General features: G+C 45.5%; 1 protein-coding gene across 1 annotated transcript in view; it reads left to right on the top strand.

The window, feature by feature from the left end:
• The window catches only part of LOC115458854 (brefeldin A-inhibited guanine nucleotide-exchange protein 3-like), a gene marked incomplete at its 3' end in the record, with an annotated part of 189,363 nt that overhangs the window by 22,052 nt on the left and 147,941 nt on the right, over nucleotides 1-19,370 (top strand). The window contains exon 2 of the mRNA XM_030188691.1: nucleotides 1,888-1,939. Coding sequence (XP_030044551.1) covers nucleotides 1,888-1,939 — 52 coding nt within the window. The remainder of the gene's footprint in view (nucleotides 1-1,887; nucleotides 1,940-19,370) is intronic.

Below are 19,370 nucleotides of genomic sequence, written 5' to 3'. Positions count from 1 at the left end.
TTGGAAATGCTGAGGGGAGTTAGAGGGGGCTGGAGACCCACCAGATCTCCAGCCCTCCCTGAACCTGGGGGGAGGGGGACTGGAGGTCCACCAGACCTCCAGCCCCCATTTTGCCTTGCTCGGGGCAGGGGTAGTTGGGGTCTGGTGGTCCCATGGATCTCCAGCTCCTGTGTTTGACAGGTTTGGGCTTTTGACAGCCCAGACCTGTCAAACAAGTGCGGGAGGATTGTGCTGAGCGCATGCTCAGGCACAATTCTCCTGCACGTCTACCCCATGATCAGAGATAATTGCGTGCTTAAATTTGCATGTAATTATCTCTGATCATAGGTCTAATAACGCCCCACGCTGTTCCAGTTTTATTTTTAGAGCGCTATTTGGAACAGCGCAGGGCTTTTGATCATCTGTCTGTTGGTTCTCAACTCACTGCTCTAACCATTAGGGTTCTCCACTTTTAACCACATTGAAGGAGGGCAACTTTCAGGCAGCCGATTAATGTAGGCAAAATGCTTTTTGCTTGTGTGTGTTGCTTTTGAAGTTGTCTTCAATGTGTAAAGCTGAGCTGAGTAAATATCAAAGTGCATTTTCGTACTTCTGATTTGTCAGCTGCCTTTTTATTCTGCATTGCATTTTACATTTTCTGTTTGACATTCCAGAATATTTATAATCAGCTGTAAATGTTTTGGGGTTACCCCGATAATGGCTCTGTCCCAAGGGGTTAAGCACCTTGGCCATCTGCTACCCTGTGCCCACTGTTTCTTCAGCCCCCTGCCTCCCTCTGCTCTTTATCAGTGCCTGTCGAATCCTACCCAATTCTTCAGAAAGGCATTAATCTTAATATTTGACTCTTCCTTGTGAGTGTAGTTAAGCCTGAAAGAGGCAGGGTTTTGATTTCTTTTATGCTTGGATTGACTTCTGACGTCACCATTTTGCCCTTATCAATTTACTGCTAAGCACTGGCATTTTCAGAATGTTCCAGAAATAGAAAGAATACCAAAATCTGAACTGGAAACATTATCAAGCACCCTCAGCACTGTGTGAGACAGGTTCAGCTTGAACTGAACCTACTTTTCTTTCACTCCCTTTTTCCACCCCTAAATCCAACAAAATTCCACCTGGAGAAAGAATTCGGATTGAGGACCCAACTCACTTTGCCTGGATGGTTAAAAATGACCCCTAAAATTAGGTAGAATGCAGCACGGGTGCTGTGGGTTCTTAAGCAGGCTATAGGTCCCATTCTGTAGTTGTGTGCCATGAAAGTTGACCTTGGAAGCCATGGGCTAAGTTCTATAAATGGCACCTAAAAAATCGCCCCCCCCAAAACAAAATAGCGCCTAGTGCTATTCTATAAATGTTGCTTGAAGTTAGGCTTCATTTATACCAGTAGCGCTGGAAACCTCGACTGCATTTAGATGCAACCATTTACACCAATACGCCTACTTTAGGCGCAGATTCCCTTTATTCTGTAACAATGCATGTAAATTAAAGGAATGCCCCCTGATCTGCCCTTGGCTGCTCCCCCTTTTTGGACCTGTGCGTTAATGTTAATTAAATCCAATCGGTGCCAATAATTGTTTAAGATCTCAATTATTGGTGCTAATTGGCTCGTTATTCAGTTAAATTGCGTAGACGCTGAAATTTGTGTGCCCAGTTTTTAGTGACTTTTATAGAATTTGGGGACATGTGTCTCCTTCTATAGTGGTATTCTTTAGATATGAATAAATGCAAGCATGCAGAATTGTGCATCTATTGGAAAAGAAAGTGATCTCATAATCAAAATCTTGACAAAATGCATGCTTCCAGCTATGACTCATATGGGGCCTATTTGACCTTCCAGTTTGTTGCCTTTGGTACATCTCCCCTCTTTTTTTTTTTCTTTTTCTTTTTCAGAAATGTTGGAGAGTCAGGATTCCGGGACTAAGATTCCTCCTTATAAGTTGAGGTAAGGTAGCCAAAATGTTTTGGGCAAACTTAAAACCAGGAGTATTGGTAGTAGACTGAAGCCTTGTGGTTGTAGCTCAGTGGTTCCCAAACGTGTTCCTGGAGGCACCCCAGCCAGTCAGTGTTTCAGAATACCCACAATGAATATTCATGAGAGAGATTTGTATGCAGTGGAGGCAATGCGTGCAAATCTCTCTCATCAGTATTCATTGTGGGTATCCTGAAAACCTGACTGGCTGGGGTGCCTCTAGGAACACGTTTGGGAACCACCGTTGTAGCTTACAAATGATAGATTCTTCTCTGCGATTGTGACACTGGTTGAGTATATGTTTCTGGATGTTTCAGCGTTATGGAGGGAATTGATTTCTAGTGATCATTAGAAGATCTGTTAAAATGAGCTGACTTGAGCTGCTGCAGTTCAGTTGTATCATTGAAGCGCACTGTATCTGTGTTCGCTGTTTGCTGGAAATCTGTGCTTCAGTGCAGTGGCATAGCTACGTGGGGCCAGGGGGCCTGGGCCCCCGTAGATTTGGCCCTGGACCCCCCTGCCGCTGACTGTCTCAACCCCCCCCCCCCCACCGCCGCCAACCCGCTGTTGCCTGCCTTTGCTGGCGGGAGACCCCAACGCCCACCAGCCAAGGTCCTCTTCTCGCAAAAGGCTTCCGTGCAGGACGTCATAAACAGAAGGAAGCCTTTTGTGAGAAGAAGAGGACCTCGGCTGCCAGGGGTTGGGGTCCCCCGCCAGCAAAGGTAGGTGAAGGCGGGGGGGGGGGGGTCGAGAGGGTTGGCGGCGGGGGGGGGGCAAAGTTGGTGGTGGCGTCGGCATTGGTGGGGGTGGGGGCTAAAATGTGCCCCCTCACCTTGGGCTCTGGACCCCCCTCCCACCGAAGTCTGGCTACGCTCCTGCTTCAGCGTTTGTTTTCATCCTGTCTAATGCAGTTCTTCACAACAAAGACCAGTTTTAAAGCCTACAAAATCAACTTTTTAATAATTTTTTCAATAATTATATGATCTCAAAATAATAAGCCCTCAGATTAATTTATCATCCAGAATTTAGCAGCCGAAAGGAGGCATATATAGTGTGTTCTTACAGTTTTTTTCTCTATTCATTAGGCTTCACCATACACCATAGTTATCATAGCACACTATTAACACCAATATATTTTGACATCACCACTGTGTCCATAAACTTAAATAGTGAAATTTGATAAGAAGCATATCTGCTTATCTGTCACTTCCAGGACCAGTCTAAAATTACCTGCTCAATAAGGGGTCGATGCTCGAAACTAACACCAGCATTAAAAAGTGGTTAATGCAGTGGTTCCCAAATCTGGTCCTGGAGGCACCCCAGACAGTCAGATCTTGAGGATATCCACAATGAATATTCATAAAAGACATTTGCATGCAGTAGAGGCAGTGCATGCAAATCTCTCATGAATATTCATTGTAGGTGGTACCTGGCTGGCTGGGGTGCCTCCAGGACCAGGATTGGGAACCACTGGGTTGACGCCTGATTTGTGCGCAAGTTACTGTGCGAAGAACGCTCAAAGTGTTTATGTGTGTATTAAAAGTTGCCGCACATTGTATTGAAATGCATTTTAATGGATGCAGATGAGGTAAGTTAGTAATCCTTCCCAGTGCTCAAACAAAAGGGCTGTAGTGCACAGAAGAAAATGATGGCCCTTAGTGTTGAAAATTTACTGCCAGCTCAGGAGCAGTGTCGAAGTTTTGCAGAAAAAGATTTCTTGTCGGTTTTCTACATTGCACTGTGTTTTGTTTTGTTTTTTTGGCTTCTCTTGCAAGCGGAAGAAATCCTGTGCAACTTTGAGCGCAGCTAATGAGAACAAGCCAGGTGCACAAGTCCAAGTGAAAACGTTGGTACCAATTTTTCTGCGCTTAACTGTGAGCATTTCAAAAAAATTAAAATGCAGACAGTTTTTTAAAAAAAGGCTCATTTTTAAAAGCGCAGAAGAATATTGCCAGTGTGTGCTTGCACTTCTGGGTTTGTCTGGGCATGCGTACAAGAGCCGTGTTTACTGCAAAACCCTTTGCGTGCATGTGCCAGGAATGTTCCTCACGTTGCTTGTGGTTTGTTAGTGCTAATTAACTGCACATATCATTTGCATAATTTTTTTCTTTTGAGCATCGCTTTACTGTTTCTTTGTGTTCCTTTCTGCATTATGGGATTTGCCTTATGCTGTTCTGCGCTTGGCTTTCAGCATCAGACCCTAAATTACCCATTCCTCCTCACAGCTGACTTCAGGTTTCTCTCATGTCTTCGACAATGGGGCCCAACCATGAGTTTTGCTCAAAAGAACTTCAAGGACACGAGTAACAACCTTTATGGCTTGAGTTGTATATACAGCTTCAGAACATCTGCGTATGAGGGGTGTTTGTCAGGCTCGCTGATGTCGGGTTACGCTATTATTATATAGTGAAACCTGGGTGCCCAGGTTTCATTATAGAAAATGCATCTATCACGCGTTATCTGGGTGCCTAACTGGAGGTGCCCTGTTATCAAATTGTCCCCAATCGCGTTAGGTGCTGTGTTATAGAGTGGACTGATAAAATACTCCTTAATAACCCACTCCCTGTACTTCTGAAATTTCAATGCAAAACATAATTAGAATTCATTTTCCAGTAATTCCAAACTTAGAACGTGACTACTGTGTTCACATGTTAGTGATTTAGGGGGTCTCGTTGACTAAGCTGCGTTATGACAATGATTTGTGTTTGCCAATAGCACAGCCTAATGCAAAGGTCGTCTCCCATAATGCATGATAAATGAGTTACAAATCATGCAAAGTAGCTCATTATTTTAAAGTATGAATAACCCAGCTGGCAGTAGACCTCACAAGCTGTATTATTCATTAAAAGTTAAAGCCACCTCAGAACGTAGTGTTAAGTCCTCCTCTCCCCCCCCCCCTTTCAGGTTTATGAGCCCACCAATGTGGAAACTGATGCCTTTGGAGGTGGAATCAGAGGGGCCAGACTAGGTACTAATAAATACCACCCCCCCCCCCCCACCGTTCCTTAAAGCAAATGTGTGTGATGCTTCCACCTCCTGATCCCCAATCCTTATAATAAAGGTGACATGCCTCTCCACTATGCCCCAGGGGCGTATCTGCGTGGGGTCACAGTGGCCTGGTCTCCCGCAGATTTCGCCCTGGACCCCCCTACCGCAGCCAACCCTCCCTCGCCGTTGCCGTGGGTATCTTTGCTGGCAGGGGACCCCAACCCCCGCCAGCCGAGGTCCGCTTCCTCCTGCCGCTTGTAAGTTCTTCTTCGTCCTAGGCTCCGTCACGCCGTGCTGTTCAAAGAAGCTGCTGCTGCTACCTCAATCCACAACGTGCAGCGACGTAGGACTCCGAAAGTGGATTGAGGTAGCAGCGCCAGCTTCTTTGAACAGCACGGAGTGACGGAGCCTAGGACGAAGAAGAACTTAAAAGCTGCAGGAGGAAGCGGACCTTGGCTGGCGGGGGTTGGGGTCCCCCGCCAGCAAAGGTAGGTGATGGTGGCGGGGGGGGGGTCGGAAATGGCGGCAGCGGGGAGGGGGGGCTATAATGTGCCCTCTCACTCTGGCTCCGGCCCCCGCTACCGCCGACTTTCAGATACGCCCCTGCTATGCCCCTGTATCCTTTGGGGTGGAGGGGGGCCAGTGGCTGCCATTTGTACAGAGTGAGCCACTGGGTATTGAGGATGTGAAATAGAGAGACTTTGTCTTTACTTTTAGGAATCAGGTGTTGATCCAAACCTTTAGAAGAAAACAGACTGAACAGGTTTGCTAATTGCAGTACTGAGGTACCACAGGTTAGTGAGTCCCACTAGTGTTTCTGTAGTGAAATAGCACACAGCGCACTTTCTTCCTGAAGGCCACCGAATAGACGTCTTAAGTTATTAAAACTGACAATCTGGTTGTGCTTGACACCTTTTTTGTGAGGCTTGTAAATATTTTAAAGTGCAGGCTTCAGAGAATACTGAGATGATTTTCCTCTGCAAAGTACTTCTACTTGCAGAAGGGAAGTTTGGGATATATAATTTGTTGGCTTGTTTGTATCATGTTTTATCAATTGATTCCTTACCAGAACAACTGAATGTCTACTCTACATATATTATTAAAATTCCAATAAGAATTGTAACATTGGAAAATACTTGGTGTGGGGCAGGCAGTTCCAATATTGTTGGCTACCCTGTCACCAGAGTTGTAAAGTTGCCCATATATCGGTGGAATTCTATATATGGTGCTGGAAAAAACCACGCTTAGCGCTGTTCTATAAACCTAACCTAACGTTAGTTGCAGGTTATAGAATATGCATAGTGGCCATCACAGTGACTAAAATTTAGGCACAGAAACAGAAAAAAAACAACACTGGGCCTTCAGGATAGAAATAAATGTCATCCTTTAATTAAAAAATGACCCGACACGGGCTGTGTTTCGGCGCACAAATGCCTGCCTCAGGGGTCAGATTGTTTCTTTTAGGTATAAATATGTACAATTGGAGATAATCAAACAATCAAGGTATATTACCCAGAGCCTGCTAAATGTCCGTGTAATCAAACAAGACGCTGTTGGTAAAATTAAACGCCAAGTGTTTTTTTTTACCGACAGCATCTTGTTTGATTACACGGATATTTAGCAGGCTCTGGGTAATATACCCTGATTGATTATCTCCGATTGTACATATTTATACCTAAAAGAACCATTCTGACCCCAGAGGCAGGTTTCTGTGTGCTGAAACACGGCCCATGTCAGGCCATTTTAAAGGACGACATTCATCTCTATCCTGAAGGCCCAGTGTTGCTTTTTTTCTGTTTCTGTTTATGCTTGTATGCTGTTTTACTCTCTCTCTTGTGACCAGTGGTGTAGCCAGGGCCGGTCTTAGCAAGTGCGGGGCCCTATGCAGACCAATTTGACGGGGCCCCACCCTACCCCCGCCCCACCCTAACTCCGCCCCACCCTAACTCTGCCCCACCCTAGCTCCGCCCCCACCCTAGCTCCAGAGCCGACCACCCCTCCCTCCGAGCTCCAAGGCCCCCAGCTCCAGGGCTTGTCGATCTTGCACAGTCAATGCCAACTGAAAACCATGTCTTTTTCACAAACACAGATACACCCTAATCCACTATAGACTAAGTAGTAATATTTAAACTTTCTATTTAGACAAAAATTAAACTGAACCCCCAAGATGCCAGACTCTGCATACAATACAACACCACAGAAACAGAAAATGTCCCCTAGTACTGTGCAAAATATAAAGACAACAGATGTAAATTTGAAAAAAAACTAACAAATACCAATCACCACTTTACAAATTAACAAATAGAAACAAAACAAATATAGAAAATAAAATAATACCATTTTATTGGACTAATACATTTAGCTTTCAGAGGCCAAAACCTCCGTCCTCAGGTCAATACAGTATAGAGCTGTTACAGTATCCTATCCTGACCTGAGGAAGGGGGCTTTGTTCTCCGAAAGTTTGTCAAAATGTATTAAAATTAGTCCAATAAAAAGATTACCTTATTTACATGTTCTATTATAAACATTTATTAACACAGCCACAATACTATATCCTAAAGCAAAAAAATAAAAATATATATTTTAATTACAGTTTGTCGTCTCTGGTTTCTGCTTTCCTCATCTTCTTTTCACTGTCTTCCTTCCATCCAGCATCTGTCTTCGCTCTCTCTCTGCCATCCAGTGTCTGCCCTCTGTGCTGTCCTCTCCATTCAATGTCTGCCCTCTCTCCCTGCTCCTTCCATGCACATCTACCCTCTATCTCTGCCCCTTCCATTCACTGTCTGCCCTTTCTATCCCTTCCATCCACTGTCTGCCCTTTCTCTCTGCCCCTTCAATCTACCATTTGCCCTCCCTCTCCCATCCATCCGGGTCTGCCCTCCCTCTCGCTCCCCCTTCCATCCAGGATCTGCCCCTCTCTCTGCCCCTTTTTTTCAGCCCCCAGTTCCAGCCCCACTATCCCACCAGTCCCCCATTTCAGCCCCAGCCCTTTTCTCCCACCAGTCCTGAGCTTCAGCCCCCAGCCACTCCTCCCTGTCCCCTTTTCAGCCCCCAGTTTCAACCCGTCTCAAGCCCTTTTCTCTCACCAGTCCCAAGCTTCAGCCCCAGCCACTTCTCCCTATCTCCTTTTCAGCCCCCAGTACCCACAGTTTCAGCCCCTGCCCCTTTTCAGCCTCCAGTCCCAGTACTAGCCCCTTATCCCACCTACCCTCCTTTTCAGCCCCCAGTTCCAGCACCCTTCATCCACATGCCTTGTATTAGAGCCCCCCTTTTCAGCCCCAGAACCATTCTCCCACCTGACCCACGCATGCCCCATTTCCCATATGGCCCCTTCTCAAACCCCAGTTCCAGCCCCCTTCTCCCATCTGAGAACCCCCATCCCACACCCTTCTCCCATCTGAGTCCCCCTTACCCCTCCCCCCAACTGAGAACCCCCATCCCACACCCTTCTCCCATCTGAGTCCCCCTTACCCCATTCCCCCAACTGAGAACCCCCATCCCACACCCTTCTCCCATCTGAGTCCCCCTTACTCCTTCCCCCAACTGAGAACCCCCATCCCACACCCTTCTCCCATCTGAGTCCCCCCCCCCCAACCCAACCCACCTACCACCTCTGTTTTCCTGCTGCACCCACTAACTTTAAAAAAAAATTGAGAAGCTCCGAGTAGCAGGCAGCGCCTCACGTCTGCCCTGCTAGTAAAAATCTCCTGCACGTCGTCGGGCCGGCCTTCCCGCATTAAGACCCGCCCTCCTCTGAGGTAATAGGCTCTTCCCACATTAAGTCCTGCCCTCCTCTGAGGTAATAGCCTATTACCTCAGAGGAGGGCGGGACTTAATGCGGGAAGGCCGGCTTGACGACGTGCAGGAGATTTTTACTAGCAGGGTAGACGCTAGGCGCTGCCTGCTACTCGGCACTTCTCAATTTTTTTACAGAACAGCGATCGATCATCGGGGGGGTGGGGAGCGGCGGGCGGGGCGACCCCAGGCACGCCGCGCGGGGCCCCCTGGAGCGCGGGGCCCTATGCGGCTGCCTCGGTCGCTTCGCCCTAAGACCGGCCCTGGGTGTAGCTATGTGGGGCCACGGGGGCCTGAGCCCCCATAGATTTGGCCCTGGACCCCCCCTGCCGACGACCCTCTCAACCCCCCCTTCCGCTAACCCTCCGCCGCCTGCTACCTTTGCTGGCGCAAGGCTTCGTTCTGTTTCTGTGAGTCTGACATCCTGCACGTTATACATCCTGCACGTTGCGCCAGAAGAAGAGGACCCTGGCAGGCGGGGGTTGGGGTCCCCCACCATCAAAGGTAGGCAACGGGAGGGGGGGTCGAGAGGGTTGTCGGCAGGTCGGGGTCAAAGTTGGTGGTGGTGGCGGCGGCGCCGTGGGGGGAGGGGCTAAAATGTGCCCCCCTCACCTCGGGCTCTGGACCCCCCTCCCGCCGAAGTCTGGCTACGCCCCTGCTTGTGACTGTGTAAAATTTAGGCGCAGCCATTTATGTCATCTAAAACCTGGTGTAAATACCCATGTCTTATTTAGGCTGTGCTTAGAATGGGGACATAGATCATGTGGGCAGTGCAGCGTTTGCCAACATGCACTAACAAATGTGATATTTCACCATCTGCTCACCCTCAAAGAATATAAGTAGAACCATTCCTCAGATTGTAACACCAGTGGAATAGTTCATATCATCACATGCCCCCTGTCCTATGATATATGTGAGAAACACCAAACGTGTGATCGAAACACGGATCATTGAACATAGGAGCTGCATTAGCCGTCGAGTTCTCAGTGTTCCATTAGTACAACATTGGATAGACAAAAATCATTGTATTGCTGATCTGAAATTCTTGGTGTTCAAAGTCCTCAGAAGATCATGTAGAGGTGTTGATTTTGACACCCATTTACTCAGAGAGGAGCAGAGAGCCATTTTTGATTTAAATTCACTAAGTCCACAAGGCCTAAATGCAGCATTAGAGTTGATAAATTTTCTCTGACAGTCTACTTGTTAATCCGAGTGGAGTATCTGCTCTGTCATCTTGTCTAATGTATTTATACTCAGCCTGTTACAAGCAATATACATTCTAGTATAAGCTATTGTAATTTAAATTTAACTATGAAACGGTGACTTCAGATTAAACTTTTTACATAATTTTAATATATTTTTTACATAATTTTGATACTGTTATTTATCATCTGTTTAATTCATTTTTAACATACATCTGTATGAATAGTATACCCATACAAATGCTGGTGTCATAAAGATATAGCAACAGCCCCCCCCCCCCCCCACCCAAGCTTCCTATTCTTTACTCTCTGTTCGTGCATACAGTAATCCATAACCAAACCCCTGCTAAGGCTCGCAGCATGCCCCTCCCTGGACAAACTCAAGTATATTACACACAGTATAAACCTCTGCAAAGCTGCTCAGCAATTATTGTAGAATACAACCAGTCTCAAAACCAGTCAAGTATTGGCGCTCAGCTCAGGCCAAGGATCAGAGGCGGGGCACCCCTTGCCCCCTCACACTTTCTGCCATTTTTGGTGTGAGATGGTGGGAGAGCCCAAGGCCCGGTCCGGAGCCATAGTCTCCACAAAAGGAAGATCGGAACACCCCAGCTCCGAAAGGGCTTTCCAAGCCCCCGCAACAGTTTGGACTCTCCGTGACTGAGCGCCAACAGATATTTGCAATCCAAAAGGATAAAGCCAGCAATATTGTAGACCAGCCTTTTGCAAATAAATAGTCACTTCACGGAAACCCTTTCGACGTTGGAAAGTCATCTTGGCCAAATCTTGAAATACCCTGACCTTGCAGTTATTCCAAGTGATATCACTCAGAGACTGGGCCCTTTTCCACACTCTTTCACTACATAGTCATGAAAACACGCGATGATGTCTTGAGGTAGAGTATTCCTTTGAGGCCCCAGCAGTGGCGTATGTAGGATATTTGACACCCGGGGCCGATCATTTTTAACACCCCCCCCCCTCCAAAATCCAGTATTATACATACTGAGAATACAAAACACAACAAATGTCATTCAGGACCTGCAGAGCAATTCTACCATATCTTAAGCAGTTAGTTCTGTGAGTCACACAAGAGTGTACCTAGGAAAAGAGAGCATCTTCAACATTGCAGTGAGCAGTAGAACATCAAACGTCTATTGTAAAACTGAACCAGCTAGAATAGTACAGATTGTCCATGCTGCATAGTCAGTGCCAACAGAAAACCATGTCTTTTTCACATTCACAGATACACCCTAATTCACTATAGAATAAGTAACCAAAAACTGATTTTAATCATTGTGAACGCTGAGACCTGCTAAGACCTGCTAGTGAGCATTAGCAGTATAGCAAATTTTAAATGAAATATAAACTAACAGTAGAAATATTTAGACAAAACTTAAACTGAACCCCCAAGAAGCCAGAGTCTGCATACAATGCAACACCACAGAAACAGAAAATGTCCCCTAGTACTGTGCAAAATATAAAGACAGCAGATGTAAATTTGAAAAAACTAACAACTACCAATCCCCACTTTACAAATTAACAAATAGAAATAAAACAAATAAGGAAAATAAGACAATACCATTTTAGCTTTCAGAGGCCAAACCTCCATCCTCAGGTCAATACAGTATACTGCTATTACAGTATCCTGTCTTGACCTAAGGAAGGGGATTTTGGTCTCTGAACGTTAGTCAAAATGTATTAAAATTAGTCCAATAAAAAAAATTACCTTATTTCCATTTTCTATTTATAAACATATATTAACACAGCTACAATAGTACTTTAACCTAAAGCAGAAAAAATGAAAAATCTTTTATCTACCTTTGCTGTCACTGGTTTCTGCTTTCCTCATCTTCTGTTCACTCTCTCCCTTCCATCCAGTGTCTGCCCTCCCTCCCTCTCTCCCTGCCCCTGCAATCCAGTGTCTGCCCTCTCTCTTTCTGCCCCCTCCATCCAGCATCTCCCCTCTTTCCCTTCCATCCAGTGTCTGCCCCTTCCAACCACTATCTGCCGCCTCTTTCCCTTCCATCCAGTGCCTGCCCTCTCTGTCTCTGCCCATTCCATCTACCGTATGCCCCTGTATGTCCTCTCTCTCCCCCCTTCCAACCATTGTATGCCCTCTCTCTTGCTTTCATCCTGGATCTGCCCTCTTTGTCTCTGCCCTTCCATCCTCTGCCATTTCTCTCCCTTCCTCCAGGGTCTGCTCTTTCTCTCTCTGGCCAATTCCATCTACTGTCTGCCCCTTCTCTCTCTCATCCATCCATGGTCTGCCTTCCCGCCCTCTTCCTTCCATCCAGGATCTGTCCTCTCTCTGTCTCTCTCCCTTCCATTCAGATGTACCCTTTTTCTCCCATCCATACAGGGTCTGCTCTCCCTCTTTCTCCCTTCCATCCAGGATATGTCCTCTCTCTCTCTCTCTCCCCCTCTCTCCCCCTTCCATCCACCATCTGTTCTCTCTCTCCCATCCAGAGTCTGCCCTCTCCCCTCTTCCATGTGTGCCCTCTCTATCCTTTTTACCGGATTCATTCGCCCCCCCCCCCCCCCAATGCTGTTGCTTCTCCTCCCACTTCAAACTATCAGCAGAAAAAAAATAATAAACCAAGATCGCGGGGCCTTACCTACTCGTGGCTGCCGACTCGGCTCCAAAACTGGAAGTGATGTCAAAGGGGCAGGATCGGCAGCCACGGTTAGCTTAGACCCTGCAATCTTACTGCTTTAGCTGACTGCTACCGCTGCTAGTCTGTTGGATGAGCAGCAGCAGTGGTGGTGGTGACAGCTTGACAGGACTGCTGGAGGAAGGCGCAGGACCGTTCGGCCAGAGGTGAAGCAATAGCGGCGGCAGTCTGGCAGGGGTGGAGCAGAAGGAAGGTGCGGAACCAGCCAGAAGAAAGGCAGGGACATTGGCCCAAACGGAGGGACTGGAGCAGCGGGAGTGGAGCACCCCCCGTTGATTTGCACCCGGGATGGACCGCCCCGCCCTTGGTACGCCACTGGGCCCCAGATTGTGATGGGCCCTATCCAGGGTAACAGAAACAAACTTGCATCACCCAATTCAGTTTCTCCAGGGTACAAAAGTGAGGCATGTATCTCTTTCACCACTTGAACACAATCTTTAAACTGGTCCTCCTCAGGCACTCCTTTAAAACATAGATTACAGCGCCTGGACCTATTCTCCAGGTCTTCCAGCGCCAATTCCATGTTGGCCCACAGCTGCCGTTCCTTTTTAAGTTCCGTCTGAAGTGCTTGCAAATTGTCTGTGAATGCATCCATCCGTTTATAAGTTTGATCTAAACGATTCCCAATCGCTCTGATTTCATCTCATATTTCAGAAACCGCAGCCTGGATATCCTTATGAACTGCAGACATTTCAAATTTGAGTTCCTTGAACCAGCGGGCATCACGCTTGGTAAATTCCATTTCACTGTCCATCTGCTTTGCGTGGTTCGGGTCGGAATCGGAATTCTCCGCCATCTTGGAACCACGTGTCCCGTTTCTCTGCCTTAGACTTGAATTTGGCCAGTTTTTTCCATGCTGCCATACCTCAGGGTATTTCGGAGAGTGTCATGGAAGAGAAACAGCAAAAATTCTCGGGCGTATTGCTAATTACAAGTCCCTCTCCAGCAGAGCTCAGGAATCAAGCAGCCATCTCATTGCGATGACATCACTTCCTCCATATATTTATTTTTAATGTATTTTGTTTATGGTATTCATGTCAAAGTATTTATGAAAGATTACTTTCAATCATTTTTTATTTGTTGGTATTTGGTCTTTATTTGTTTCGTTGTTTTTATTGATATTGTATTTTAGATGTTTTATTCATTTTTTTATTCATAGAGTTAGTAATTTGACCCCTGATGTAGGCGTTGATATACGCCAAAACATGGACCATGTCGGGTCCCTTCTTATCTGCATCAGTTAAAGATTGTTGGATGACATCTCCAGTGTTGGATTCGTCCTTGGTCAGCCTCTACTTTTGTCTATATTCTCTAACACTGCACATAATTTTCAGGACCCTCCCATAGCCATGTCCCCTTCTGAGATCCATGCATTAGAAGTTACGCACACTAATTTACAGAATATTCTTAGAAAGTTGCACAAGTAAATTCTAATTAGTGCCAATTTGTGCTGATAATTGCTTGTTAGTGGCCAATTATCAGTGCTGATTAGCTTGTTAAACAGAGGTTGCACATGAAAATAGGTTATGTGCACTGATATGCACATGCAACTTTAGTCGCCATATATAAAATCTAGGGGAGAAAATCTTTTACATATGGCGCTTGTTCCCTTCTTGGTTTTTATAAATTTCAGTGGATTATTGTATAATTCAGAGTATTTATATATAAATTATTTAATGTCAACAGTTCAGAATTATAAAAGTAAACAGCATTGGCTATTACTACTACTACTACTACTACTTAGCATTTCTATAGCGCTGCCAGGGTTACGCAGCGCTGTACAAGTTTAGACAAGGGGAAGGACAGTCCCTGCTCACCTGTTCTGTGTAATTAGAAGAGCTAGCAGGAATGCAGGCAGTCATCAGTGGCATATTTATTCAATGTTAATGTTTTGTGTACATACCCCCTGTCAGACCCAGTCCTCTGCCCATGCCTTAAAATCATCTCTGCGCCAGTCTTTGCCTGGGCAGCAGCAGTGGCACTCATAGGCTGCCTGTGGCCTGCACTGGGACTTTCTCTCTCTGAAGAGTCCCACCCTTCACAAAACAGGAAGTTGCATCAGAAGGGGCGGGAAGGCTCAGAGAGAAATTCCTGGTGCAGACAGCCTATGAGTGCTGCTGCCCGGGCAAAGACTGGAGCAGAGGTGATTTTAAGGTACGGGGGGGGGGGGGGGGGCGGAGATGCACCCCCTGTTAAAAATTCCTGGCTATGCCACAGGCAGTCATGTAGCTGGGTCTGGCTGCCCCCTGGGAGTCTCATTGTGTTGATTGTTCTGGTGCTATTTGGTTCTGTTTGGAAGGCTGCAGCATTCATAATTAGGCTGCAGTCTTCATAATTAAGCAGAAGTGCTCATGGAAACTCTGACCCAACTAAGTGAACACCTATCTGTCAGGCTGCTTAGGGGACATGCGAGGCAAAATGTAAATGCAATGGTCATACCAGTATTGCAAGCTCATTAGAGGTCAGTATGGAACTTCATGGTCGGTGTTTCTATTAAACAGCATCTGTGGTGTTTAAATGTATTCCTAGTTATTTAGTGCTGGCTAGCATCTGGATGGATATTTATTTTTATTTGTTGCATTTGTATCCCATATTTTCCCACCTATTTGCAGGCTCAATGTGGCTTACAATGTATCGTTATTGGTAGGTAATAGAATGGAAGATAACAATTATTGTTACATATAGAACATGGAAGACTTACCGTGTTTCCCCGAAAATAAGACCTAGTACAGGTTTTGCTGAATTGCTAAATATAAGGCCTCCCCCGAAAGTAAGACCTAGCTCCAAATTGTATCTTCCGCCTCCTGCCCCCCCGGCTGAGCCCGCCCTCAACTCCCCGACATATTACCTTCCGTTCCGGACACGCCGCCCTGCGTTTAAAGCTCAGCTGTTATTTTAAGTCGCTGTGGCAGCTCGAGTCCAGTCTCTCCCGCCAGTGGTTGGGGGAGAGGTTCTGCTTGTCGCCTGCCACAAGTTTCTTCCTAAATGAAAGTGTGAAATGGCAAACTGTCTCTCGGAGGAGGATTCACCCAGTGCAGTTAGGAAACTCTTCTCTGTTGTTTCCTTCTTGGGAAAGTAGCCAGGAAGAGCCAGGTTTGGAGACAGCTGATCCTGGGCTCAGGCCCCCATTCTGCTGGATGGGGGAAGGGTTCTGCTCCTCGCCTGCTACTTGCCTGCCAGGAGTTTCTTCCTAAATGAAAGTGTGAAATGGCAAACTGTCTCTGGGAGGAGGATCCACCCAGTGCAGGTGGGAAACTCTTCTCTGTTGTGTCCTCCTTGGGAAAGTAGCCAGGAAGAGCCAGGTTTGGAGAGATTTGATTTGATCCGATCGATCGCGAGCAGAGAAGGGGGACGGCTGATCCTGGGCTCGGCCCCCATTCTGCTGGATGGGAGAGGGGTTCTGCTCCTTACCTGCTACTTGCCTGCCACGAGTTTCTTCCTACATGAAAGTGTGAAATAGCAAACTGTCTCTCGGAGGAGGATCCACCCAGAGCCCATCCCGAGGGAGAAAGAAAAGGCTCAGACAGAGCTGCAGACCATACAGATAAATGTGAATTCTTCTTCATGGAAAAATAAGACATCCCCTGAAAATATGACCTAGCGCATCTTTGGGAGCAAAAATTAATATAAGACACTGTCTTATTTTTGGGGAAACAGGGTAGTAGAAATTAAACAAGCAGATATAAGAGGAAAAACAGTTCTGATTATGGGTAAGTGGAGATGTGTTACATTACAATTGTTGATCTTTGTGGTGTTGAATATCCAAGTATGCTGCGGACCGTCACCATTATTCAGATAACTATCTGGACAGCTTAGGTCAGCAATTTTTCTCTCCTGAGGTCTCTGGATAGCAGTGCTGAATACTGCTACTGTCAAGATAATCGCTCGCTCTACCCATTTGGGTTGTCTGCAGTGATTCTTAGTGACATTATCCGGACAACTGCTGAAAATCCGGGGATATCGCAGTTGGTACTACTTGTCCCGGGTAAATAGTTTTGATTTTCAGGTAGTTCAGATTACTGCAAGCCTTGTACTTGGGCATGGGAACAGGGAATTAAGAGGATAGTGGATACTCTTCTAACCAAGATGATAGCATATAAAAAAGGAAAACAAACAAGTTGGAAAGTATATACTGAGTGTGGCACAACGGCACATTTCTTCTTTTTTTTTCCCTCAATCTTCCCTCCCCTCACCTCTCTGCAGACAGCAGAGTCAGGTCAGTTTAGGACCCGCTGGTGTGGTGGTGGCAGGAGCAATCTGTTTAGTTCTGTAGGGTTGTCAAATCACGTTCCTTTTCCAAAACCTGCCTCCTGTACATAATCCAGCAGAGGAATGTAAACTGTTGGCCCCATGCATCTAATCGGACTGCTTTTCTTGTCATGCTGCCATTTCACTTTGGACTGACCCTAGCTTTAGTAACTTCTGCCCATGGGGAAGGGGGCAGTGGCTGAGGGGGGAGTCTTGGAGGTGGCCATCATACTTTTTAGTCTTTCAGTGGCAGGTCCTGAGCCTGCACCTGCCACCCCCGTTTCTCCCAACTCCTCTTGTCTTCTGCCTGCCAAAGGTGGTTGGAGTGTATCATTAGTCATACGGAATAGGATAACAGAGTAGACTGGATGGATCAGATCATCTCTCTGTGCGTCATTTAGTATGTGACTGAGATGATGTGATAACGTGATTATTTAAAAAAAAAAAAAAAAAGAGGTCCTTTTTTCAGATGTCAGTTTCTTTATATAGAACAAAATCAGTTGCCTCTCTGTCTTGAGCTTTGAATATACATTATGTTAATGTATTTAAGTGTGACTTCACATTCCCTTCTCCAAGCTGTCACATATTGCAATCCATGCAAGAGGTAGTGCCTTTGGGAAGTTCATCAGCTGGATTATGTATTGATGTATAAATGATTTCATTCAAACATTTGCATATATTGAACATTAGCCAGTGATCTATGTAAAATGGAGCCTTTGAGTGCTAGTACGATCTAGGAAAACAGCCAAACGTCTGATAGGCCTTGAAATCAGCTCCTGTATAGTTTTTGTTTTTTTGTGCATAGTGGTGTATTTATTTGTATTGCCACTCTTGCAAATCAAATGCCAGAATTACATGGCAACACTATGACCAGCTGTACATTTCAGATGCTATCGTAGTAAGAAGCCAAATAACTTTAAGAACATGCCCTCTCCTCCTGAAGCTTGTGCTCTTCCATCGTCCCACTTTCTGCTAGAGCTGCCTCGTGGTCTCAAGGCAAACCAATGCTGTAAGTGTCAAGATTGCTTTAAGAGGTCTGGTCATAGCACACTCCCACATGTGCAAGCAGCATGCCTGACAGAATACCACAGCTTTTAGGTAAAGAAAAGGGACATCGCGCTCTCAGCTGTGTAGATTTCTGGTTGTGTACTTGATAATATATGCCTAGGAATTTTCTAGCTGGATTCCATGAAAGGAAAAACCAGCAGAGGAGCTGGCTTCTTCACTCCTAGTCCTTAAGGGCTACCAAAATGTTAGGTTTTTGAGGATATCACCAATGAATATACATGAGAGAGATTTGCATGTAATGGAGGTAGCAAGCATGCAAATGTCCAAGCATATTCATTAGTAATATCCTGAAAACATGACTTGTGGACTGTCCTTGAGGACTGGGAGTGAAGACCAAGAAGCAAGTTGGTCCCGGAAGTCATGTAGTTTTGGAGGAAATGGGCCTTTTGCCTCTTTTTGGTTACTCAGAAGCAAGCAGAGAATAGCAGCTCACAATCTCATAAGTACATAAGTAATGCCACACTGGGAAAAGACCAAAGGTCCATCAAGCCCACCATCCTGTCCATGACAGCGGCCAATCCAGGCCAAGGGCACCTGGCAAGCTTCCCAAACATACAAACATTCTATACATGTTATTCCTGGAATTGTGGATTTTTCCCAAGTCCATTTAGTAGCGGTTTGTGGACTTGTCCTTTAGGAAACCGTCTAACCCCTTTTTAAACTCTGCTAAGCTAACCACCTTCACCACGTTCTCCGGCAACGAATTCCAGACTTTAATTACGCATTGGGTGAAGAAATATTTTCTCTGATTTGTTTGTTTGTTTTTTTAATTATTTTATTTATTTATTTATTCATTTTATATTACATTTATGTCTAATACACAAATGGGAAAGAAAAGAGAAAATATAAATTAAAACAAACATTAAGGAAAAATATCATCTTTGTTAGTCCACAATTGGGGGATCCAAGATCAGGAAAACAATCTTAAAGAAAATAAGAAAAACACGGAATGGTTAATCTTACAATTCATATTTTCTGAGGGAGGAAGGTTAATCGGTAATTGCAGCCGGTACAGTGGTAACTTAAAGGAAGTTGCTGCAGAGGGTTCTTCATCTGTTCTTTTAACTCCACAAACTCTTGTAATTTCCTGGGTTCAACAAATAAATAATCAGGAAATAAAACACTTACAAGGGAATCGCTCTAGGAAGGTCCCACCCAGGGCAATGATTCTTGGCTTAAAAGCCAAGAGTTCACACCTCCTAGTCTGCAATTCCATTGATATATTAGGAAATATATTTATCTTTGAACTCAAAAAAACTATCAGCCATATGTCGGAAATACAATTTCAAAACATTGTTCCTATCTAAATCAAAGGCAAAAGTCACTAATAATATAACTCTATATACAGAGTATTTTAGGAAAATTTATCTTTCTCAAGTTATTTTTCCTTAATTGGTTCTCCAGAAGTTCCAATTTTTTACAAGAAACATA

This window comes from Microcaecilia unicolor, unplaced genomic scaffold (genome assembly GCF_901765095.1).
Source record: "Microcaecilia unicolor unplaced genomic scaffold, aMicUni1.1, whole genome shotgun sequence".
NCBI lineage: Eukaryota > Metazoa > Chordata > Amphibia > Gymnophiona > Siphonopidae > Microcaecilia > Microcaecilia unicolor.
The sequence above is the reverse complement of the archived record's forward strand: the minus strand, read 5'-3'. Positions and strand labels throughout refer to the sequence as shown.